This window comes from Vulpes lagopus, chromosome 9, assembly GCF_018345385.1.
Source record: "Vulpes lagopus strain Blue_001 chromosome 9, ASM1834538v1, whole genome shotgun sequence".
NCBI classification, from domain to species: domain Eukaryota; kingdom Metazoa; phylum Chordata; class Mammalia; order Carnivora; family Canidae; genus Vulpes; species Vulpes lagopus.
Window position 1 is genome coordinate 36,924,721 of NC_054832.1, and position 25,721 is coordinate 36,950,441.

The 25,721-nt window shown below is 34.4% G+C and overlaps 1 protein-coding gene across 14 annotated transcripts in view; it reads right to left on the bottom strand.

The window, feature by feature from the left end:
- The window catches only part of VPS13B (vacuolar protein sorting 13 homolog B), a 739,627-nt gene that overhangs the window by 322,654 nt on the left and 391,252 nt on the right, over positions 1-25,721 (bottom strand). For 9 of the 14 annotated variants that reach the window (XR_005989852.1, XM_041768645.1, XM_041768640.1 and 6 more), the window contains 4 exons: positions 12,265-12,436; positions 11,650-11,764; positions 8,622-8,763; positions 6,623-7,031 (listed from right to left, as the gene is read on the bottom strand). Coding sequence is in view for 11 of the 14 variants with exons in the window: in XM_041768645.1 (XP_041624579.1) it covers positions 6,623-7,031; positions 8,622-8,763; positions 11,650-11,764; positions 12,265-12,436 (838 nt within the window). In the remaining 3 variants the exon portion in view is untranslated. Of the gene's footprint in view, positions 1-6,622; positions 7,032-8,621; positions 8,764-9,288; positions 9,356-11,649; positions 11,765-12,264; positions 12,437-25,721 lie in introns of those variants that run through there. The other 5 variants (XR_005989854.1, XR_005989853.1, XM_041768646.1 and 2 more) reach the window with 3 other exon arrangements.

A 25,721-nucleotide genomic window follows, 5' to 3' on the forward strand; every position in this document is an offset into this window, starting at 1 on the left:
ATCATGTTTTCCTTAATCAGATTATAGCTTTTATTTTTTTTAAAGATTTTATTTATTAATTTGAGAGAGAGAGCACCAGCAGAGGGAGAGGGAGAAGCAGGCTCCCAGCTGAGCTAGGAGCCAAATGTGGGTCTCAATCCCAGGAGCCAGGATCATGACCTAAGCCGAAGGCTGACACTTAACCAACTGAGCCACCCACGTGCCCCCACATTATATCTTTTAAAATGTATTAAATGAAAACATTCAATCTTCCAAATAAAATATACATTTAAAAGTTTGTCTATACTTTAAAATGACTAAATGGTGAATTTTATGTTATGTGCATTTTACTGCATTGAAAATGTTTTCATGGGTGAATTATGATCATTTGAATTAAGAGTAGGAACTCTGAAAGATAAAGTGTCAAAAAAATCTAATAGAATGTGCCAAAATCTTTGAACTTTTGGCATCCGTTTTTAAAACTGTATTTTACAGACAGGCACATGTTCTGGAAATTTATTACTTTTCCAGAGATAGTATAGATATATAAATAAGTACAGCTGACCCTTGAACAACATGCATTTGAACTGCTGGGTCCATTTGTATGTAGATTTTTTAAAAGTAAATATACTGGAAAAAACTGGAGATTTGCAACAATTTGGAACTAACTGTACAACCTAGAAATACTGAAAAACAGTAAAGAGGAAGATATTACTCTAAGAATACTGCATATAATACATATACAAAATATGTGTTAACTCACTGTTTATATTATTGGTAATTACTAAGCAATTAGTAGTTAAAAGTTTTTGGGAAGTCACACATTATACATGGATTTTCAACTGTGAGGGTGGGAGGGTTAGTGCCCCCAACCTCTACATTGTTCAAGGGTTAACTATAGAGGTACAAGTAAAGATATATACATGTAGATATAAATATAGATATACCTATAGACATAGATACAGAAGCTGAGGGGAAAAAAAAGGAACAAAAGAAAACAGATGTATGCAATGCAATGTAGGCCAGACAAAAGACAATACACAAAGAGCTCTTATTAAGTGATACAGAAAAGATGAGCAACTATTTAGAAAAAGTGTACTTTTCATTAATGAGCCTGACAAAAACTTGAAAACTCTGTTAGGATGAGGCTAAGGAAACAGGAAACTAGTGCAGCTATTTAGAAGGGCAACTTGACATTTCACATCCCTTAACTAATTTTAAAGGTACATGCCCTTTGATCCTTTTGCTAGAAATTTATTTATATGCATTCTCACCGGTCATGAAAAAATGCCACTAAAAAGGTGTTTATTGCAAAAAGTTTATATAAGCAGAGAATTAAAATTACCACAAGTTCACAGAGAAAAGTGGCTCTCTTTTCCAAAATGGCCATAACAACATGCACCCTCTTCTGTATGCTCTTATTCAAGGTTATTGCTTAGGAACTACTTAGTTATCTGAATTTTGAAATTATACCTTAAAAATCCCACCACAAGCACCACCAAAAAAAGAGAGAAATTTAAAAATAAGCAGAAGTCTGGAAATATTTTTGCAATTACAATCAATTGGGGATTTTTCTAGTTACAGAAGCTGAATGGCAAATTTCAAACTTTTAATTTAACACACTAAGCCAAAAAACACCACACAAACAGGACAAAAGTGCAAAAGAAATAAAGAAATAAAGCTGTTTTCCCTCCCTTTTCTCAGATAGCTAGGTTTTTAGTCCTTCTGACATGTGCACAAATCAGTGAAGCAGAGAATCTGTTTCTATGAACCACTGCTGTGTATGACAGAAACATGAAGCTAGTGTTAACTACTGAGCTTCTGATCTCTGCCTCGCTGCACAGGTGCTCAGGTACTCAGTGTTCACATGCTCCCATCCTTACTAAGAGTGAGCCCTCTTAGTGGCTCAGTTATGCCTGCACATTATTGTTCCAAAAATACCACAAACCCTGCCTTAGTCAAAAAGGTGTCCAAATAGACCAGAGGTTTCTTAAAAACAAAGAATTCTAATACAGAATTACCATATGATCCAGCAATTCCATTCCTATGTACATATCCACAAGAAGTGAAAATGGGTTCCAACAAATACTTGTGTTCATGGCAGCATTACCCACTAATAGCCAACTCGAAGATGGAAACAACCCAGGCATCTGATAGATATAAATTAATAAAAAGTGGCACATCCATAAAATGTATATTATCCAGCTGTAAAGATGAAGTTTTGATACATTCTACAATATGGATGGACCTCAGAAACATCATGCTAAATGAAATAAGCCAAATATTTATGATTCCACTTACATGAAATACCCAAAATAGACAAATTCATAGAGACAGAGAGTAAACCGGAGGTTACCAAGGGTTGGGAGAGTTATTGCTCAATGGAAACAGAGTTTATTTGCGATGATGAAAACATTTTGGAAATAGTGGTTATGGTTGTAAAACACTGTCAATGTACCACAATTAAAAAAAAAAAAAACCCTTTCTAATTCAATGATCAAGATAATTTACATTTTACAGGTAACAGCTGTCTTAAGAAGAAACATTTAACACTATAAATAAAATCCTCCTAGTGATGACCACCTAAGGGCCGTGACACTGACATGGATGATGAAATTAAGTTTGTCATGTAAATTTCTCTCACATATATTGTTAACAAAAATTTTATTCAAAGGAGCTCTAGAATGTACATCTAAACTGAAATAAAAGAACAATTCACTGTGAAAATGTCCCCTGTATTAACAAGTAGCAATCAAAGACATCCCAGATCATTCCCAGTACATCAAACAGATATTTTACCACGAATAATCAAAAGTTGAATGCAAATCAAATGTGCACATTGAGGAACAGCTATGTCTGATTCTGGAAGATTTACCATTATAAACACTATTGAACATCTATTTAAAAAGTCTTAGCCAGACTGCCATTATCTTGAGAAAGCAGCATACTGCTACTGCTTTATATTCTAGGCCCAATTTCAAAACTTAAATTGGAGATGAAACATGCAATTTTGTTTATTTTCTTTTTATCTGTGATCAATATTGATATTTTATGATTTGAAATTTAAGGTGTGAAACCTTAAATTAAAATAACATTAGGGATATTAGAGGGAAAAGGATTCAACTTCGGATTAGTTAACATGCAATTACTATTTAGAGAGCAGTTTGGTCCTATAATTGGAGAGTTATTTGTAATTTCTGAACACTTATACATCAGTACTAAAGCATCACAGTCACATAGGCTGCTCTGCTTCCTCATCTGTGCATGACCTTTCCCAATGTTTTTACATAAGCCCTCCTTCTGTATTTCTCTCCACCTCTTCCTAACTTTTCATTTCCTATAAAACTATTTTGCTTAGCTTTCAATAAAGTTTTGGTCTTACCAACTGTTTACATTCCAATGAAAATAATTAGAAAGTTATCGAATGGAAACATTAAATATACAATACAAAGAGTTTTCAGATGAATGGATAAAAAAGATGTGGTTTATGTATACAATGGAATATTACTCAGCCATCAGAAATGACAAATACCCACCATTTGCTTCAACGTGGATGGAACTGGAGGGTATTATGCTGAGTGAATAACTCAATCGGAGAAGGAGAAACATTATATGGTCTCATTCATTTGGGGAATATAAAAAATAGTGAAAGGGAATAAAGGGGAAAGGAGAGAAAATGAGTGGGAAATATCAGAGAGGGAGACAGAACATAAAGACTCCTAACTCTGGGAAACGAACTAGGGGTGGTGGAAGGGGAGGAGGGCGGGGGGTGGGGGTGAGTGGGTGATGGGCACTGAGGGGGACACTTGACGGGATGAGCACTGGGTGTTATTCTGTATGTTGGTAAATTGAACACCAATAAAAAATTAATTTATTAAAAAACAAACAAACAAAAACAAACAGTTTTCAGGACATCACAAAAGCTTACTAACATATCTTGTTTTAAGTGAAGTTACAGAAACTCACTCTGGCTAGGAAAATCAATGCTTTTTTTAAAAGATTTTATTTATTTATTCATAATAGACAGACACACAGAGAGAGAGAGAGAGAGAGAAAGGCAGAGACACAGACAGAAGGAGAAGCAGGCTCCATGTAGGGAGCCCGATGTGGGACTTGATCCCGGGTCTCCAGGATCACGCCCCGAGCCAAAGGCAGATACTCAACCACTGAGCCACCCAGGCGTCCCAATAAATGGTTTTATATTAACCAAAAAGATATCTGTAGATAAAAGTCCTTAATTGTTAAAAAAAATTTAGAACTTATTTTTATATTGATACAAATTTTCTGCCATTTTATTTTAATGGAAAAAGTTATAGATACCGTAATATGATATTTTTGAGTTGTAATGGACTACCTTAAATTCCTCTACCAAAATAATCATGTTTCCTCTAATAATGAAGCCAAACTACTTCTGCTTCCATAGTGTTTTCCCCTACTCTCAGCTGAAAAGTCAAAAAGATGGTTTGAAAATCTCCATGACCTTTTATGTTTGTTCTCTTCTTGTACAGTTATGAGAAAATGTCATTATGACACTCAAACTAGTTCTCAGAGAGCTGTATTGTTTAAAAACGCAGGTTTCATTTTGGAGCTCCTGGGTGGCTCAGTTGGTTAAGCATCGACTCTTGGTTTTGGCTCAGGTCCAGATCTTAGGGGTTGTGGAATGGAGCCCTGAGTCAGGCTCCACACTCAGCAGAGAGACTGCTTGAGATTCTGTCTCTCCCTCTGCCCCTCCACCCACAGGTATGTGCAGTCTCCTGCTCTCTCAAATAAATAAGTAAATCTTTTTAAAAAATGTAGTTTTTTTTTAACCTATGTAACTTTAATATAAATTGTATTATCTAAGAATTCATTAGGTACTCACATAATAAAGGAAATAATAAGGAAAAAAAGTATAGAGGTCAGTGTCTCTGTAATGAATATGCAGCTTTTCTGGTTAGCGGTTTCCTCTTAGATCACTTATAATTTAATTGCTCAGCGAAGACTAAGTCAAGACTTTATTCTTTACATTTCATGTGTTTCTACAAACTACCTGAACAAATGAAAACAACTCTATAGTGCTGTCAGAATGTAGTGATGCAGAGAGTACTAATTTATCTCAAAGCAATCAATTTTACGATAGTTCTTAGCAAAAATCAGAAGGAAAAAATAGGAACTAGTATATTAAAATCCATTAGGTATAATACACTGAATTTATCTCTAGATGTCTTGGCAATTAAGAACTATAAAGCTCTACAGATACATTTTTTATCTATAGAAAATTTTTTTTTAAAAGAACCATTACTTTGAATAAGACTTAATTATTTATAATGTTAGGCAGAGTAACTTCCCTAAGATTTGGGTTTAGGAAACAGAACAAGAGACAGACTAGACTCCAAGAAGAGAATGAAACTAGGTGCTTTTCTTTATTTACTATCACTGATCATTCAAGTTCTTCCTCCTTCTCATCATAACTAAAAGGAAAAAAAGCTCTACTGTTTTCGTGTGCAGAGGCTATTACTAATCCCTCAAATACTATTCTCTCTTCTTTCTCAACATCACAAGGCCTTAATTTATGAGCAGAGCACCTACCACTCGGGAAATACTGTTTCTCAGCCTCTCCTGCAATAGGGTATAGCCACATGACTACATTTTGGCAGTAGTGAAATGTGGGACTTCCAGATATTCTACTTTGATAGAAAGGGCATACCTTCTGATTCAGCTCTCATGTACTGAGAGCTTGCTATGCAAGTGACACTATTTGTGGAGTCGTTTTTTTTTTTTAATAATTTTTATTTACTTATGATAGTCACAGAGAGAGAGAGAGAGAGAGAGAGAGGCAGAGACACAGGCAGAGGGAGAAGCAGGCTCCATGCACCGGGAGCCCGATGTGGGATTTGATCCCGGGTCTCCAGGATCGCGCCCTGGGCCAAAGGCAGGCGCCAAACTGCTGCGCCACCCAGGGATCCCTGTGGAGTCATTGTTGAAGAGTAAGGTCTACTATCAAGTTAACTACTATTAACATTTTTTACATAGGAACTCAGATTAACTTGCTCAAGAGTTTGTACTTCATAAATAGTATATCTGGGATTTGAACTCAGGTCTCTCTAACTCCAAGGTTCATACCATGTGAACCATTCTACTGTAATTTCACTCAAATTCCATAAAGTTCTATATATGTTTTATAGCATGGAGGAAACTAAAATTTTAAAAGTTCCTTTCATGAGTGGGAGCAGTGGAATTATAAATTCACTTTATTTTAAAACCTAAAATAATCTGCACTAAGAAGCCTAGAAGAAGCCACAGGAGGCTAGGGGTGTTGGCTATTTTTTTTTAAAACTAATTGCTAGTTGTCTTAGGTATAGAACCTAACATCTGAGTTTAATTAAACAAATGACAGTAAGCATAAACTTTACTAGCAAAAGCCCTGACAAAAAAATCTATTTCTTATTCTAGTAATTGAGTCAGAAACATACTCAATATTCTGACTTATATCCTAAAGATTTAGTTGTTTTAATGACTATAACATATTTACTTTTTTTGAAACACACCAAAGTGCAAACTACAACCACCAATCAACCAATCATATTAAAAAAAATAGAAAATTAAACTCCCTAAGTGGAAGTTATGTAAAATAGCCCCCCCCAAAAAAATCTGAAGACAATACCTTCAATACTTGGCTGCATTTCTTCTGTTTTCGGAACAAAAATTCTAATTACACTTGTGTTGATATAAATCAAAGGTAAACTGCGTGAAGTCAATGTATGGCTTCTCATAGGTTGACCAGGAGATTTTCTTTTCTCTTTTTGGGTCCTTGGTAGTTTTGCTTGAAATATACTTGCAATGGCATTAAGCAAAGGAAAACAAAGGACAATATCAAAAGCTTGTGCTGAAAGAAGAATTTCATGAAGAAAATGAGGGGAACCATCCATTAAACCTTCAGATAGCTTATGCAAACTTCTTCGCTCATTTCTTGATGTTAACTTGTGGCGGACATTTTTTGTTACAGCTTTTGTATATGTCAAAGAAAGAAATCCATGCTGCTGATGAGAGCCATCTAGAAGTTTTGCTGTTGTCTGTTCCAGAAAAAGGAAATCACAATATATACTTCATTAAAAAAGAAAAAAAATTATTTGAAAGCAGCAAATAATCTCAGTTGGTATTATAGCCTTTTATTATGTCTACATCCCTTGATGAGCATGTTACCGATCAAAGATGGGAAAAACCATCTAAGACTTAGAATGACTAAACTGAAAATTAGAAATCCTGAATTCAAGTTCTAGATCTTGAGAAGCAATTAAACTTGTTGTGTTTGCGTCTATGATTTCTACTGGTACTTTCAATGAAGAATTATCAAGAAGTACCAGTATGTTGTTATAACATGGGTCACAGAGAGGTTGTTTTTGCAGATGAAACTGAAATAACTGTGTTACCTATTTCCATTTGTAATCAATAACCTGAATAGAAAAGATAATTGACTTCCCTTAACCTAACATTTATGAGAGCAGTTTTTCATTAATCTAGCTAATTTATATGATGACAGAGCCCATAAAAAGAGCCCCATTGATACCATGCTTTGATAACTAAACCAATCATTTAATGCATGTTTAAGGGAACAGTAACATAACACAAAAATAAAACATGTATTTTAGAACCTGCTTATTTTCACTGGCTATTATATTTACAAAACTTCACTATCAACTCTCATAGAACTCAAATTCATATTCCTTGGATTTAATGCTATATTAATATGCAGAGAACATTTGACAGTAAAAATTATAACATCAATATTTGACAAGACTTGTCCAATTTATATTCAAATTATACACTATAAAGAAATTATAGTAAAACAGCATACTTTTAAGAGTGAAATAAAATGCATACTTTGTATTTGTCAAAAATGAAAAGGACAGCTCTTGAAAAAAGTTTTCCTGAACCAATTAATGTACATAAAATCCTATTTTGCAAATTACTCGACATAAAGTTAAAGTTGTTATACTCCACATTTTCAACCTCTCGTCCCACGTCCTGATAAAGTTTTTAAGTTATTAGGGTTCAACGTGTGATGTCAAGAGAGGAAGTAAACTGAGGAAGAAGAACAACAGTAAAAAAAGTGAGACTTAGTAAAGCAGCAATGTGCTCGGGCTCATGTTAGCACTAGTGAAGCTGGTGTACAGTCTAGTATTCATCTTCTACTTGGTCAATGACAGGCATACAGCCTTGTCCAGTTTCAAGAGGTCGCCAAGTAAGGTACTTTGAATTAGTTGTGAGAAGGAAATGGCATAATAGAAAAGGGGAAGAAAAGCAATCTAAGTAAGAATCATAAAGGAAATGACAAGGCAATTTGGTCAACTCTTGATCATTCAAAACATGCACAATTTAAAAAACATTATATACTTAAAGTCCTACACTTTCCTTTTGCTGATGGTAAAATTAGGCTGTAATTATGAATCCAGAATGAAAACAGGATATGTAAGTAACCCAGAAACAAATTAGATTGTAGTGGAAAATAGCCTATGATTTAAAAGTACAGTAGAGTTCACTGACAAAGTAGATGATACAGAGGAAGATGAAAATCAAGAGTTGACACTATGGATAGTTCCAATTCCTTCTCTGGATTCCTGTTAGTGGGAGTTCTGTAGCATAATTTTAAAATGATTTCTTACAGAAGGAAAGAAGCCAGAGCAATTACTGAAAGGGTCCTGCTTGCTGATGGGTCGAACCAACAAGGTGCGTCTGTTCAGCTTGTCAGTACAGGAAAGGAAGACACCTCCACATTGCCCCAGAGACCAACACTCTTCCCCAAAGCTTGAGGTGATGGACAGGAGCAAAGAAGGTGAAAGACAAAAAGCAATAAAAGCCATAAGCAAAAATATCTGGATAGTTTTAATTTTTGCTCAAGTTTGCATAGGCCTGTCTGGACCATCTTCTGCAAAAGCATTGTTAATGGAAGTAAATGAAAAATAATTGCTTTTAGTGTAAAGTTACTACTTTTAGTCTATGATAAAGGATAATCCAACATGAATTCATTTATGAATAAAAAGAACTAAGAAGTCAACATAATAATACATTCATGATAAAATATTTTAATAAAAGCAATCCTACCTTTGCTGTTTGAAAAATTTGCTAATACCTATAACAGGAAAATGGTTACAAAACACAAGCAGCTTTAAGGAATAGTTTTATTTTATAATGTAATTTTGAAAGAACAAGTCAAAAAGAATTTACTCTGAGCTCTAATTCTTGTAAGCATTAGTCCTATTGCATGACAGAACAAAGATAAACAGTTTATGATATATTTTCAAAAAATCATAATTACTAAATGAGTCTCACCACAGGTTTTTCTTTGCACTGTAGAAATACTCCTTCAAAATGTCCTGACTGCCAACCTTCCCCTGGCCTGGAAAACATAAGTTCACCTTATCTGTTCTCTTCCATTTTTCTGAGTTAAAAAATTGAGCATTTATAACTATTTCAAAAGGTTATTATGTAAACAACACTACACTGAACTATAATAAAACATGGATCTGACAATGTAATCGAACTATTTATATTAGCACCACATCCTGATAATTTTGCATAGAAGCATTTGTCTTCATGGTAAACTGTATACTTATTGATTGGTTATTTATTTCTATTTTACCCATGAGACTAGCAGGCCCATAAGGGCATAATTTTTGTCTATTTTTCTCAAACACTATATCCTCAGTGCTTAGCATAGTATACATAATACACACTCAATAAATATTTTGACTTAAATGAATGAACAAATATTTAAAACTTAGATAAATTTAGTAGTAAAGTCACTGATGATATAGAACATACATTATAATATTCACATCATCAGGAAATGATTTCAACTATAACATAATAATCATGTATCACCCACAAGAATCACTTTCATAAAGAGACATGCTATTCAGGAGGACCTAAAGAGCTAAGCATTCCATTATCAAAGATCAATTAAAATAGGTCATGGTTATTACAACATAACAATTATCATATGCTCATATGCTTTGTAAAGTACTACTATTGTAATAGGCTGTAATAAAAAGCTAGCAAAATATATTTTTTTAAGATTTTATTTATTTATTCATGAGAGACACAGAGAAAGAGAGAGAGAGAGAGAGAGAGAAAGAGAGGGGCAGAGACACAGGCAGAGGGAGAAGCAGGCTCCATGCAGGGAGCCTGACATGAGACTCGATCCTGGGTCTCCAGGATCAGGCCCTGGGCTGAAGGTGGCACTAAACCGTTGAGCCACCCGGGCTGCCTGCTAGCAAAATATTTTGAACTTCACAATTAACGGCACAATTTTTTGGCTGGAGAGATTTGATAGTCATTGACATAACCAATACAATATATGTGATAAGCAATAAGATAAAGAATAAAAAATTCAACTGTTTTCAATGTAAGTTAGAAACCTATTAAGTAAAAAAATATTGTTTTTAGGGTCTCTGATGTACCAATAAAGGTACAGGAACATGTGCTGCTTTTTTTTTTTTTTTTTTTTTCAAGTACACGAGGGTTTATTTACCAGCTTGAGCTTGGGGCCAAGTATACTCCACATAGCAGAAGAACATGTGCTTCTGCAAGCATTCAATAAATAACTGCTGAATGAATACTATAAATTCAGAAAAAAAAAAAAAAGGCTGTAAGGCTGTTTCTATACCAATATGAGACTGAAAACATGCTGTGTAAAATATTTTTTTAAATGTGTGAGTTTAGAAAAAAATAAATGTGTGAGTTTTGGGGATCTCTGTGTGGCTCAGTGTTTTAGCGCAAGGGCGAGATCCTGGAGTCCCAGGATTGAGTCCCACATTCGGCCCCCTGCATGGAGCCTGCTTCTCCCTTTGCCTGTGCCTCTGTCTCTTTCTCTCTGTGTCTCTCATGAATAAATAAGTAAAATCTTTAAAATAAATAAATAAATAAATGTGTGAGTTTTATGGTATGTAAATTATATTTCAATAAAAAAAAAAAATTCCAGGGTAGTTAGTATTCTAAAGCGAAACAGAACAAAACAAAAACACAGAAAGCATTCATTATTTTTATTTGGGAAAAAGGACAAAATTGCTATGTATCTTTGTGAAGATACATAAAACTTTACTTTTTTTACTGCCATTACTTATTAAAGAATTAAAGTATTTATATTTAACACAATCTATATTGTTCATAAATTTAAATATAAATTATATTTGTTTATATCACACTTTTCATAAAAAATTACTAGGGAAAGAAAAATTGGTTCTAGGAATATCCACCACATGTATATTAATCAACTGTTAGATAAAATAAGTCTCCAAGTACCAAGGGCCATGAGATGTCACTCCATTTCAATCTGTGATTATACTAGTATGGAGAGTGGATACGGAGTATACAGCAAAAACCAAAACCATCAATTATGTCTCCAGCGTCTTTGCAAACATACAAAGTAACAAACTGTAAAAGCAGCCTATTACATTTAATACGGCAGTATGGGTATGTATGAGCAGATTTGCCATCTTATGAAACAAAACTTTGTTATGTTCCATATATGAATAAATTTCAAGGAAAACGGATCAATTTATCTGTTAAGAATCTTCTCTGGGAACAAGTATGCTATTTTTAAAAAAAATCCAAATTAAAACATAAATATTCTTATATAGACTGTGTTCAAAGAAAGTATAGCTCTTTCCATATTTATTATACATTATTTACCTGCTTCTATAGTGATCAATATTGAAACTTTCTATTTTACATTTCACTTTGGTATATACATCTTGAACATCTATGGAAGCACTGAGATCTTCTAGTTCACTGACCATACAAAGCTCTGCAATAAGAAGCAAACATTAAAATCAGCACGGGCCTCACAATCAATATTAAAACCTTCTGTTTTCAATTTTATGTTCACATATATATCCTTGACATCTACAGAGGAAATGAGACTTTCTCTCATTAACCACACAAGATCCTACAATAATAAGGAAAAATAACATTAAGAGAGGCCTCACAATTAAGACAGGATACCTATTTCAAAACAGAAGAAATTCATTTATGTTTGAAGTGCTGTATCTGATATTAGTCAAGAATCTTTGCAATACTTTTAATGACAATGATAAAATGCATCAATACAACCAATGAAAAAGTTACCTCATGGCTTTTAGAATGAATTTTAATATAAAAAGACAAAATTTTTGCTAATAGAAATCAACTGAGTTAGATATAATGATGTTTAAATGACAGTGATAAATAAAACTAAGTCTACTATTTCTTCTAAAAATAGTATTTAATATTTTATCTTTCCAGTAGAGAAGAAAAGTAACCCTGTACCTGTGCCTTTATTTTCAGGATCTGGAGCAAAGAGTTTTATAGTTATTTTGGGGAGCACCCACTGCATCCACAGACTAATACGTCCACTGGATCCACCAATGTTACTTGTAGTTTGTTCCAAGGTAACAGAATCTGAGAATGGTGAATCATCGCCTGCTTGTATAGAATCTCCCTGGGATGAAAAAAAACAACTGTGTAACAAATAAAAATAACTTAAAAAATTATTTAAAATTTGAAATTACTAGTGATACCTTTTCAATATCATAAATGCTAACAATAATCATATAATCATATAAATGCTTATGCTAATAATATATACTATCATATAATCATATAAATGCTTATGCTAATAATATATACTAATCACGTGTTTTGTTTTGTTTTGTTTTATAGTTACGATGTCCATATATGTCATTACAGTCTCCTCTAAGAGTACATAAGATCCAGAACAAGTTTGGGTTGTACCATAGGTTATTTCCTTAGAGAGTAGGGTCTGCAAGCAAAGCTATATATGGCCAAGGGCCAAATCTTTCTCTATTTTTGCAAATAAAGTTTTACTAGATCACAGCCAATTCATTCACTTACTTATTACCTATGGCTGCTCTTTAGCAATTAAGTAGTTTCTATAGAGATGCTATAGTCCACAAAACCTAAAATATTTACACTCTAGCCATTTATAGAAACAGTTTGTCTACCGCTGCTATACAGTATGTATGAATCTATAATATCCATAGAAAAGTGATTGGCATAATTAGCATGGCTGAAAACAGAACATTTATCATGCCACACATATTTTAATATAAGAAGATAATAAAAAGTTGAATTTGACAATAGATTAAAAGAAAAAAATTTTTTAAGTTATCTCTACACCCAACATGGGACTCAAATTCACAACCTGGAGATTAAGTCACATGCTCTATCAACTAAGCCAGCCAGGTGCCCCAACAATAGATTTTTAAAGATGATTATATGGCTAAATGGCTAGAATTAAAGAGCATGGGCTTATTCAATTCAACAAGTACATAATGAATTATGAATATGCAAGTTCCCACATTTGGTACTAAAAAACTTTCTGTAAAAGGGTCATTTGGTCATCATTGTTTTTGTTAAATCTTTTCAGCAGCTGTTAAGTAGTTTGGAGAAAAAGAAATCCTGGTGTGGAGCTGAATAGCTTCAGCCCCAAATGCAGGAAGACATGGTGACAGGTATAGTGATCACTCACTCATGTATTCTGTTCTTTTAGGATAAACTACCAAGTATTTGGGTTTTTAAAAGTCCAACTTTGCTGTCCATTTAAAACCTTCAAAAATATATTCTCTGAGAATTGATCTAATACCCTATAGCATGCTTATTTGTTTTAAAGATGTATATATATTTTTATTTTTATTTTTATTTATTTATTTATTTTTTTTTTTTAAAGATGTATATATATTTTTAAACATTAGTTATAGATACTTAAATTCAGTCTGGTAGGCAGCATCATACACTAGGGTTAAGGCCTTCTTCAGACCGTAACCACGTGATTTAACCTCTCAGAGTTTGTTTCCTTCTCTGTAAAATGGTTATTTTGATATTTATCTCTTAGAGTTGTTAAGAAGAAATAGGAACATGAACATAAAGTGATTGCATATAAGCAATTCATAAGTAGAAGGTCTAATTATCACCATCAAACTGAACCACTCTTTAGGAATTGTACACTCAATAGTCTTGCAAAATTTGGTATTCTATACTTTCCTGCCTTTCTAATTTTGTCATCTTTCTAATGTCAGCACATTTTCCTTTGCCATATGTCCTCAATTTCTAATAGTTCATTGTTGCTTTGAATGCCTCAAACAAAATGCCTCAAAATGCCTCACTTCCTATGCTAAGGAGTCATGACCAGTAGTCAACAGCCAGAACAAAACATCCCTTAAAATTCAATAGAAGGAACATAACATAACATGGTCAGTATATGGTTTTCTATGGATAGTTTCTCAGAGCAGAAGCCACTAATTTGGCAGTTAAGAGCAAGGATGATGAGTAAAACCTCACACAAAACCAAACCAAAATTTCTCTCATTACCACAGATATGCCATCTACTCAGGTATAATCACCACCTACATGAAGTGTTTACCTTGACATAAATTTTACAATACCTCTCAGTCAGGTATTCTTTAATTTACTTGAATACCCAGAAGGAGAGGCTAAACGAGGATGATTTTCATAAAAGAATAGACAAGTACTTATAGTTGGAATACTTAGGCACCAGGCACAGCAAAGCAAAAGTGTCCTATGATTTACTGTGACAGAAAATTATAGACTTAAATCTGAAGATAATGTAGTCATTCCTTGTTCCAGTTATACCAAACAAACCAAACAGCCCATGTTTATGGTATTTTCATATGAATGCTTCTCCAAAATAAGTAGTCCTAACTTTGCTATAATTGAAATTCTTAAAATTTGAGAAGGTATACAAAAATTCAGCGTTTTGGTCCTGCCTAAAGTAAAACAACATCTAATGAAATGCACAAAGTAATCCCAGGAAAGGATGCATTTTATGAAGTTAAATTCAATAAAAGACAACATAATGTAGTCAATATGCCTTTCTTTATGGGTAGGTTCTTAGAGCAGAAGCATTCATAAATTAAATTATGCTTCAACAGTTAGAATACCATAGTTCCAAGAATGGAAACTGCAGAGAAAACAGCACCTATGTGCTGTGACCAAATCAATGTGACCTAGCTTTTTCTTATTATTAAGTATATTCAGTAGGAATGCTAAGAAAATTGTGGCTTCAAATTTAATAAGTAAGCACTCCTGAAAAAGACTTTTGCTCTCCATCCTCACAGAGTTTCAATTTTCATTTTGGATTTACAACATTTGGTGTGGTGTTGTTAAATATGTTTGTGCATTCTGCTCTATTTCCAAATCTATAGCAAAAATTGAGCCAGAATTGGAGATGCTGAACTATTTTCCCACATCTCTTTATGCCAAGTTCTAAAATATACAGTTCAATTCTTTCACCATTTTGTTGCAAATTGACCAAAAGATTGAGTTTATTTTTATAGCTGAATTTATCTTTGTTCATCTGGAAGAGCAAACACTGCAGCCCTTCATCCCTGGCCTGCTTCAGAGCTCAGGGATGATCATAGTTTTGGCCACACTGCTATTCTCCCTTATCAAAATAACTCCAGCATTCTTGTTCAATCACAGAACTTCCCAAAGGGCTAAACACTTCCACCATGGTTTGTACTTAACTCAACACTAACAAGTGGCCTGCTGTGGTTTCCACTACCTTTGCTCTCACTATTTCAGTGCAAGGGTGGGGAAAATGAACTGTTTTTAAGCTTTGTACTTACGCCTCTTACTCCTATTTCCCCCTCTATGACCATCCAGATTGATATTCACTGAAAAATATGGTACTTCCTATCAACATGTCAACATAAAAAGAATTACTCATAGTTTAAAACATAAATCACCCAAGGATCATATAAACAAATACTTCTCTTTTACTTAATACAAACAGTTGTTAAGAGTGCGCTTTTTAAAACTAGATTCATTTATAGTGAATTCTTTATAGCCAAAATAATGGATATATTTGACCTGACTCAGCAAGAAAAACAATACTTTAAGTAATAAATGTTTTAAAATTTTTATGAATGTTTTTGAATGCAAAATCAATTAGAATTAAAAAAATTTCCCAGATACAGAATTGATATAAATAAGCACAACAAACATAAGGCGACCTCGTAGCAGTTTCTTTCTTGATGCTTCTCTTGAGGCAAGGGAAACAAAGTAAAAATAAACTACTAGGACTTGATCAAAATAAAAAGCTTTTGCACAGCGAAGAAAACAATAAAAAAACTAAAAGGCAATCTACAGACTGGGAGAAGATATTTGCAAATGATAATAAAGGGTTCAGTATCCAAAATCCATAAAGAAATTACAAAACTTGGGGTACCTGGATGGCTCAGTTGGTTAAGTGTATAACTCTTGGTTTTGGCTCAGGTCATGATCTCAGGTTGGGGGATTAAGCCCTGCATCAGGCTCCACACTCAGCAGAGAGACAGCTTGAGATTCCCTTTCTCTCCCTCTGTCCTTCCCCAGCTCTCTCTTACTCTCTCTCAAATAAATGAATCTTAAAAAAAATTATAAAACTTTACACTAAAAAAACCCAAATAATCCCCTTAAAAATGGGCAGAAGACATGAACAGACAATTTTCCAAAGAAGGCATACAGGTGGCCAACAGACATGAAAAGATGCTCAACATCACTCATCATCAATAAAGGAAATACAAATCAAAACTAATGATATATCATCTTGTACCTGTCAACAAGGCTAAAATCAACAACACAAGAAACAACAGGTATTGGTGAAGATGTAGAGAAGGGGAATGTTCTTGCTCTGTTGGTGGAAATGCAAAGTGGTGCAATCACTGTGGAAAACAGTACATGGGTTCTTCAAAAAGTGAAAAACAGAACTACCCTATGATTCAGCAATTAAACTACTACATATTTACCCAAATAACAAAAAAATTTAATTCAAAGGGTCCATGCACCCCAGTGTTTATAGCAGCATTATCAGTAGCCAAATTATGGATAGAGCCCAGTGTCCATTGACTCACGAATGGATAAAGAAGATACGGTATAGATACACAATGAAATATTATTCAGCCATAGAAAAGAAGGAAATCTTGCCATTTTCAAAAACATGGATGGAGTTAGAGCATTATGCTAAGAGACGTTAAGTCAGAAAAAGAAAAATACTATATGATTTTGTTCAAATGGGAATTTAGGAAACAAAGGAACATAAGGGGGTAAAGAGGGAGGCAAACCAAGCAACAGACCCTTGACTACAGAGAACAAATGATGGTTCCCAGAGGGGAGGAGGAAGGGGGATGGGTAAAATAGGTGATGGGATTAAGGAGTACACTTATGATGTACTATGTTGTACATCTGAAACTAATATTACACTGTATGTTAATTGGAATTCAAATAAAAACTTTAAAAAATGTAAGGTGATCTCAGACTGATAGGTTAATTTATATAACCATTTAAATTCATAAAATAAAGTAAGTCAATAATTGAGAAACCAGAGACATTCTTGATATGATTACTTTGAAATGGGAAAAGCATTACAAACAAAATGTTTTGTTGATAGATGTAAAGGCTAAAATGGAAGCTTCACTTCTCTAAAATATTTTGAGACATTATCTTTGTCTTCCAAGAGCTATTCAATTGATCAGATGATAATAAATGCTAAGATTCCCACATTTTTAAAGTACATTCCACGCCCAGTGTGGAGCCCAATGCAGTGCTTGAACTCATGATCCTGAGATCAAGAGCTGCGAGCCGGGAATGTGAGTCAGATGCTTAACAACTGAGCCACCAAGGTGTCCCATGATTCTCACATTGTGAATAAAAGTTTCTCCCTAAATGTTGAAGATAAAACTATTTAAAGATAAATATTAAATAAAACATTTATTAAATAAATAAATAAAAGTCTACTTCCAAGGGGAAGTGTAAAATGATTATAATATATTCTTAAAATAACAACTGAGTATTCAAACAAAATTTATCTTTTTTAAAAACAAGACTTATTTATTTGAGAAAGAAAGAGAACATGTGTGTCAATAGGGGTAAGGAGTAGAGGGAAAGGAAGAGAGAATCCTCAAGCAGACTCCCTACTGAGCCTGGTCCTAGGCTCTATCCCATGATCCTCAGATCATGACCTAAGCAAAATCAAGAGTTGGCCACCTAACGGACCAAGCCACCGACGAGTCCCAAACTAAATTTGCTTTCTAAAGAATTGTTTGGAATAATAATTTGAGGTGGATTACTGTTTAGGATTACTGCACTATAACAACCAAAAAACTGACCAAAGTTTTGCTATAGCAGGTGATGTCAAACAACTTCTCAGTCTAATATTCACTTCTGTTTTTCAATAACTATCTCAATAGATATAACTGACACATAACATTATAAGTCTCAAGTGTAAAACATAATAATTAAATATTTGTATGTATTGTGAATGATCATAGTAAGTCTAGTTAAAATCCATCACCATCACCATGAATACTTATTTTTCTCTTGTGATGAGAACTTTTAAAGCCTAGTCTCTTATCAACTTTGAAACATAGAATACAGTATTATTAACTATATAATCACCGTGCTGTATATTATATCCTCAGGACTTACTTGTTTTATAATTGGTAGTTTTTGCCTTTTGGCCACATGTACCTATTTTGTCCCATATTTACTTTTTAAAAAGATTTTCTTTATTTATTCATGAGAGACACACAGAGAGAGGCAGAGATATAGGCAGAGGGAGTAGCAGGATCCCTGCATGATCCTAGGACCCTGGGATCATGACCTCAGCCAAAGGCAAACACTCAACCACTGAGCTACCCAGGTGCCCCACCCCATATACACTTTAAACTTCACGGAAAATAAATGTGTTTTAAATAATTACTGGAGGCTAAGAAATGAACCACTTCATGCCAGAATTTTTTAAAGTATTTTTTTATATTTATTTATTTATTCATGAGAGACACACACAGAGAGAGAGGCAGAGACACAGGCAGAGGGAGAAGCAGGCTCCATGCAGGGAACCTGATGTGGGACTTGATCCCGGGTCTCCAGGATCATGCCCTGGGCTGAAGATGGTGCCAAATTGCTCAGCCACCCAGCTGCCCTTTTAAAAGTTTTTATTTAAATTCCAGTTAGTTACTATACAGTGTAATTTAAGTTTCAGGTGTGTAATACAGTGATTCAACAATTCCATACAACACTCAGTGCTTATCACAAGTGTACTCCTTAATCCTCATCTCCTATTTCACCCATCCCCTCATTCACCTCCTCTCTGATAAGCATCAATGTGTTCTCTATAGCTAAGGATCTGTTCCTTGGTTTGCTTCCCTTCCCCTCTTTGTTTTGTTTTCTGAATTCCACATATGAGTGAAATCATGTTATCTTTCTCTGACTTATTTATTTCACTTAGCATGATATTTTCTAGCTTTATTCATGTTGTGGCAAATGGCAAGATTTCATTAGTTTCTATGGCTGAGTAATATTCCTCTGCGTGTGTATCTCACTTCCTCTTTAAGCTACGCTACCTAAAGCAATTTTAATCCCTGAATCAATCAAGAATGTAAGTTAAATTTTGCCATAAACCAAAGCTTCCAACATTAGAAGTTAATCTGTCAGTTTTCACTTAACATACATTCAGCATTTTATTTTTTTGCTATAAAAAAAGAAAATTTTTGTTCCCCCTTCTATATAATACAGAATTATCTCTAGGAAGCAGAATCCATTATGGGCTAAATTTCCCAGTCTACCTATATATTATGTATATAAACATATCCATGTCTCAATTCAAATTCTATAAATTCCTGGTAAGGATAAAAGACTGTGTCTTAAACATTTAATTTTTTTTTAAAAAAGCTAACCACTATTAAGCTAAGTATCCAATTTAAGAAAGCAGAAAAACAGGGGTGCCTGGGTGGCTCAATCAATTAAGTGTCTAACTCTTAATTTCAGTTCAGGTCATGATCTCAGGGTTGTGAAATCGAGCCCCACACTGGGCTCCATGCTGGGTGTGGAGCTTGCTTAAGATTCTCTCTCTCTCTTTCTCTAAAAAAAAAGAAAAAGAAAGAAAGAAAAATACTACAGAATAAACCAAGAAAAAAAGCATTATTTTTTAAAAGATCTTATTATTTATTTTAGAGAGAAAGAGAGAGAAAACAAGTGGTAAGAGGGACAATGGAAGAGGGAGGGAGAGAGATGAAAGGGAAGGAGGAAGGAATAGAGAAGGGGGGCAAAGGGGGAGGGAGGGAGGGAAGGAGGGAGGGAGAGAGAGAGAGAGAGAGAGAGAGAGAATCTCCAGCAGACTCCCTGCTGAGCACAGAACCTGATATGGGGCTTAGTCCCCTGACCCCTGAGATCATGTCTGGAGTCAAAACCAAGAGTTGGAGGCCTAACCAAATGAGCCACCCAGGCACTCCAAGAATTATCTATCTTATCTTAGGTAAAGAAAAAAGTTATCATTGAGACTTTTTAAACCTAATCCTGGGTTATATATATAGAATTGAGGGTTTGATTTTATACTGCCAGAATGTTTCAATAAAGCTTCTAGTTAAGAAATAAACAGTAAAGGGGTTTCAGGCTAGTAAGAGCCCCTGGAGTCCCTCAAAGAAGCAAACACATAAAATCCCTTTGTGGGAATAGGGCCTCAATCACAATGTAAAAGTCTCATAGAAAAGCTCCAGTAATTAAAAACTACCCCCCCTAAAAAATGAAAAACTCCCAATATAAGGTTACATTAACAAACAAGGAAACAATCTATGATGAGTAAAAGTTAAGAACACAACAAACAAAAGGATTAGACTCTCAAAATATTTGGAATATATATTTTTATATAAAAATATAAAATAATTACATTTAAAACAACAAAATACTAAAAATGCTCATTATATAGTTTTATGAATTTATATCAAAATATATAGTCACTTAGTGAATATATACATGCTCTATACTATAATAAATCAGATTTGATTTAATCATGAGTTGATATTCCCAAATCATTTAACATCCACATACTCAAGAGCAATGTGTTTGAAACCCACTCTGCATTAAGCACTGTACTGGTTGCTTAAATTAAGGTTATCCTCTGATAGAAAGATAATAGGCAATGGATAGTAGTGGAGTGAAGAGTTTTTATTTCACATCTAGGATAGCCTTGAAACAATATAATCATTATTTAACATCTTTACTTTTGACCCAATGGAAGCCTTTCAGTCTAAATAATTTTACTTCTACCTTATAATGTTAGATAAAAAATAACAGAAAAAAACACAAATAATATGGAAATAGAAAAAGCAACAAAGGGACAGTTTTTCACTATATTTGGTATTGTACAAAATTCATTAGAGCTAAAACGTAGTAAGTTTGCTTCACACAAAATTACTATCAAAAGAAAAAAATAATGTTCTATCTGAAAATATTGCCTAATATTTAAGGAATTAAATGGAATATTCATTGAATATATTACTGGAAGTCCTAGTCAGAGCAATTAGTCAAGAATAAGAGGCATCCAAAGTGGAAAGAAGTAAAATTATCTTTGTTCACAGAACACATGACATTATATGTAGAAAGTCCTAAAGATTCCACACAAACCCACACAAGAAAATGTTAGAATAAATTCAGCAAAGTTGCAGAATATAAAACAACACTCAAAAACCAGTTGTGTTTCTTCCATACACAAACAGTGAATGATCAGAAAAAGAAATTGATAAAACAATCCCATTGAAACTGCATCAAAATTAATAAAATACTGAGACACCGGGGTGGCTCAGTTGGTTAGGTGAGTGACTCTTATTTCCACTCAGATCATGCATGATCTTATTATGAGATCAAGCCCTGAATCAGGCTCTGCCCTGGCCATAGAGACTGCTGAAGATTCTGCCTCTCTCCCTCTCTCTCTGTCTCTCTCTGTCCCTCCCCTTTCCCTCACTCAAACAAACAAACAAAAGAATAAAATGCTTAGGAATAAATTTAACCAAAGAGGTGAAACACTTGTATGCTGAAAACTATAAAATATTGCTAAATGAAATAAAAAATATGTATATAAATGAAACAATGTCCCATGTTCATGGACTGGAAGGCTTAATGGTTAAGATGGGGAGTTACTATTTGATAGGTACAGAATTTCAGTTGAGTAAGATAAAAAAGTCTTAGTGATAGATGATCATGATGGTTGCACAACAGTGCCACAGAATGGTACATTTAAAATGGTTAAAGGTAATTTTATATTGTATTTTACAATTAAAAAAATGACATACATTTAACCGGGACATAAAATCATAATTAACACTATGTTAATAGTAAACAATAACACTAATGAAATTGAGGAAATAACTTAAACAGAGACTAAAGACAATGTAGAAATATTTTCTCAAGTGATACTGTCTGAGGACTTCCCAGAAGTGAAAAAATACATACCACAAAACCTCAAGTGTTGCACACGATAAATAACATATCTACATTTAGTGGCAACAATTTATTTAATAAAGAAAGATTATCAATGCATGTGTCCCATAATTCATATGATAGTATACATTAGGGACTTGAGACTTTTGTAGTAAGATTCTTTCATTTACAGATCTTCACACAAATCAGATTAAATCCATGGCTAACATAAAACTAGGAGCATTTTCATTGTTTGTTTACAACTCAATCAGAAAAAATCCTCAACATTCTAAATTTCAATTAATTGCAGTAATGTTAGGAATTTATTATTAAAATCAGAATTTCTTTTTATGTGATTGAAAAAAATCTCCCCTTTGTTAATATCTCCCTTTATTAATTTCCCCATTTTGGCAAATGAAGAAATCATTCTTCTAGATTGTATTGTAATACACCTACTACAACAAAATTGCTACAAATATCATTTTCATTGTTTAAAATCTATCTCAATGTTACTTTCTCGAGAAATATCCACAGATTCCATAGATATGTGAATCATACTCCTACAATTATAGGGCATGTTCATCTCTATTACATCTTGTATCGGGGCCACCATTTCCTTTTGTGTAGGTTGGACACTGTACAATAGAGAGCACAATTTATACAGTACTTTGTGTGAATGGCAGTCCCCAGATGGACAACCAACAGATGTAACCACTCCATGAGAATGTTGTCTTCATTGGTCTTTAATGTTTTTTAAATGTTTCTTTCTAAAAAGCCACTCCCCAAAGCAGGTAGTCCTATTTATTTGGACATCTCAATAAATAAAATACTTAGTAAACAACTGTTTAAAAGGAACACTCTTGGGCAGCCCCGGTGGCTCAGCGGTTTAGCGCCACCTTCAGCCCAGGGTGTGACCTGGGGACCCGGGATCCAGTCCCACATCAGGCTCCCTGCATGGAGCCTGCTTTTTCCCTCTGCCTGTGTCTCTGCCTCTCTCTGTGTGTCTCTCATGAATAAATAAAATCTTTAAAAAAAAAAAAAAGAAAGAACACTCTCCTTTGTCTCTATGACTTAAATTCATCTATCAATTTCACTTGTACTATCCTTGTTTAGCAATTTATCACCCCAAGCTTTGATTAGAAATAAAAGAGACTTTGGTTAACCAAGTTTGGACACTACCACATTCAGTATAGTGTGGTTGTTGTTTTTTAAACTGGAGGAGTTTTTATATTCTAAGAACATTAGGAATCTCCAAGAAAGAACTCACTGCTTTTACCCTAGAAGGGATATGTCCCACTTACCTTATAATGGCACATTTATAGATTCTTGACCTATGCCTCATTTGGGGGGAGGGCGGAGGGGTAGGAGAGGTAGGTCAGGTGGGGGCGGGTAATACCCATCATTCAGGTCACCATGTTTCTCAGAATTTAGAATGAGCAGGGATAGAGAAGTTGCTTATGCAGTCTAATAAATCTATTCTAACATATGTTAGGACTTCAAACAAGTAAAAAATATTACCCATTTAATGGAGTTTGATTGCCTTTATTGATTTATTTGAAAAAAAAAAAAACCCTTTACTTCCTTCTTCTTCCCATTCTGTACTTTAGCAATAACTGTTTCCACAAAAATATCTTGAAGCAAAAACAAAAACATAATTTTTACCTCTATCTTTTATACTAGTTTTCAGAAGTTCAGCCCTCTACAGTGTGATAAGGAAATGTATTAGGATGTTTTTGGTTGACTCTTTGACTGAATGTCACTACTGGCATTTAAAGGTTAGGAGTAGGGGAATTAAGAGGTTCTATGATAAATAAGAGAGTCTTAAAAAGCAAAAACTCACTCACAGAAACTTTTTTTTTTTTTTCAGAAACTTTTTTTAAGAGTTTATACCCTGAGCTCATGAAGACAGACAAGACAGACGCTTAACCAACTGAGCCACCCAGGCGCTCCCTGGCTCACAGAAATTTACACAGGTGAAAATCTTGTGTATAAATATTTGGAAATAAGATTGAATTCAGTTTTTTTTAAAGATTTTATTTATTTTTTCATGAGAGACAGAGAGAGAGAGAGGCAGAGACACAGGCAGAGAGAGAAGCAGGCTCCCTGCAGGGGAGCCTGATGTGGGACTTGATCCCAGGACTCCAGGATCACACCCTGAACTGAAGGCAGATGCTTTAACCGCTGAGCTAGCCAGGTGTCCTTGAATTCAGTTTTGTAACTAAATACTATTTTTGGCATTTCTGCATGATTTTATTATACACCAAGAGTTGTAGAAATGTAACTACTTAGGGATCCCTGGGTGGCGCAGCGGTTTGGCGCTGGGCGCGATCCTGGAGACCCGGGATCGAATCCCATGTCGGGCTCCCGGGGCATGGAGCCTGCTTTTCCCTCTGCCTATGTCTCTGCCTCTCTCTCTCTCTCTGTGACTATCATAAAGAAAAAAAAGAAAAAAAAAAAAAAGAAAAAAAGAAATGTAACTACTTAAATGAAATGAAATACTGCTTTGTTCAAAACTTTTTAAAAAAATATTTATTTATTCATGAGAAAGAGAGAGAGAGAGAGCAAGAAGAAGGAAGGAAGGAAGGGAGGGAGGGAGGGAGGGAGGGAGAGAGGCAGAGACACAGGCAGCGGGAGAAGCAGGCTCCAAGCAGGGAGCCCAATGCGGGACTCGATCCTCAGTCTCCCTGGGCTGAAGGCAGCACTAAACCACTGAGCCACCCAGGCTGCCCTTGTTCAAACTTTAGCAAGTTTGCCACTATTTCAGAAAATGGATGTCACCAAAATGATGTCACAACACTACCACTTGTGGTATTGTATACAGACCTGCATGAGTCTATCTGTATCAGCCACATTCACAGTAATAATATGTACCTGACTACTTCATTATGTCTTCTTCTAACATAGTCGTGCATGCCTGAACATTTAAATATATGTTGAAATAACTTATTATCTCTTGAATTATATTCCTTTAATCCTTTATAGTTTGAGATATTGGGGTGTCTAGATGGCTCAGTCAGTTAAGTGTCTCATGATCCCAAGGTCCTGGGATTAAGTCTCACATCAGGCTCCCTGCTCAGCAGGGAGTCTTGCCTCTCCCTCTGCCCCTTCCCCATGCTTGTGCTTTCTCTCTCTCATGTTCTCTCTTGCAAATAAATAAATAAAAATCTTTTAAAAAAAGACATTAGATACTTTTGAAACTATATATGTGGATTATATTATTTTTTATTTTCACTTCAGGATAGTAAAGGGGTATTATAAAATATTTGTTATAAAAGGGCACTGCCATATTGGGTGAATTTAGGATGCTAAGAGTGAAAAGAAAGGCTTTTATGACTGAAGAGAGAAGGAAATGACTTTGGGTCCAACAGGATTGAAAACCACTAATGTAAAGATAATAATAAGACTGTGGTCTACAAAAAGAGCAGGGGCAGAGAAGGTAGGGCAAAGGAAGCATAAGCCTCTTTTTCACTCAGCTTTTAAGTTTCCATACTTCTGAGGAAACATGCCTTTAC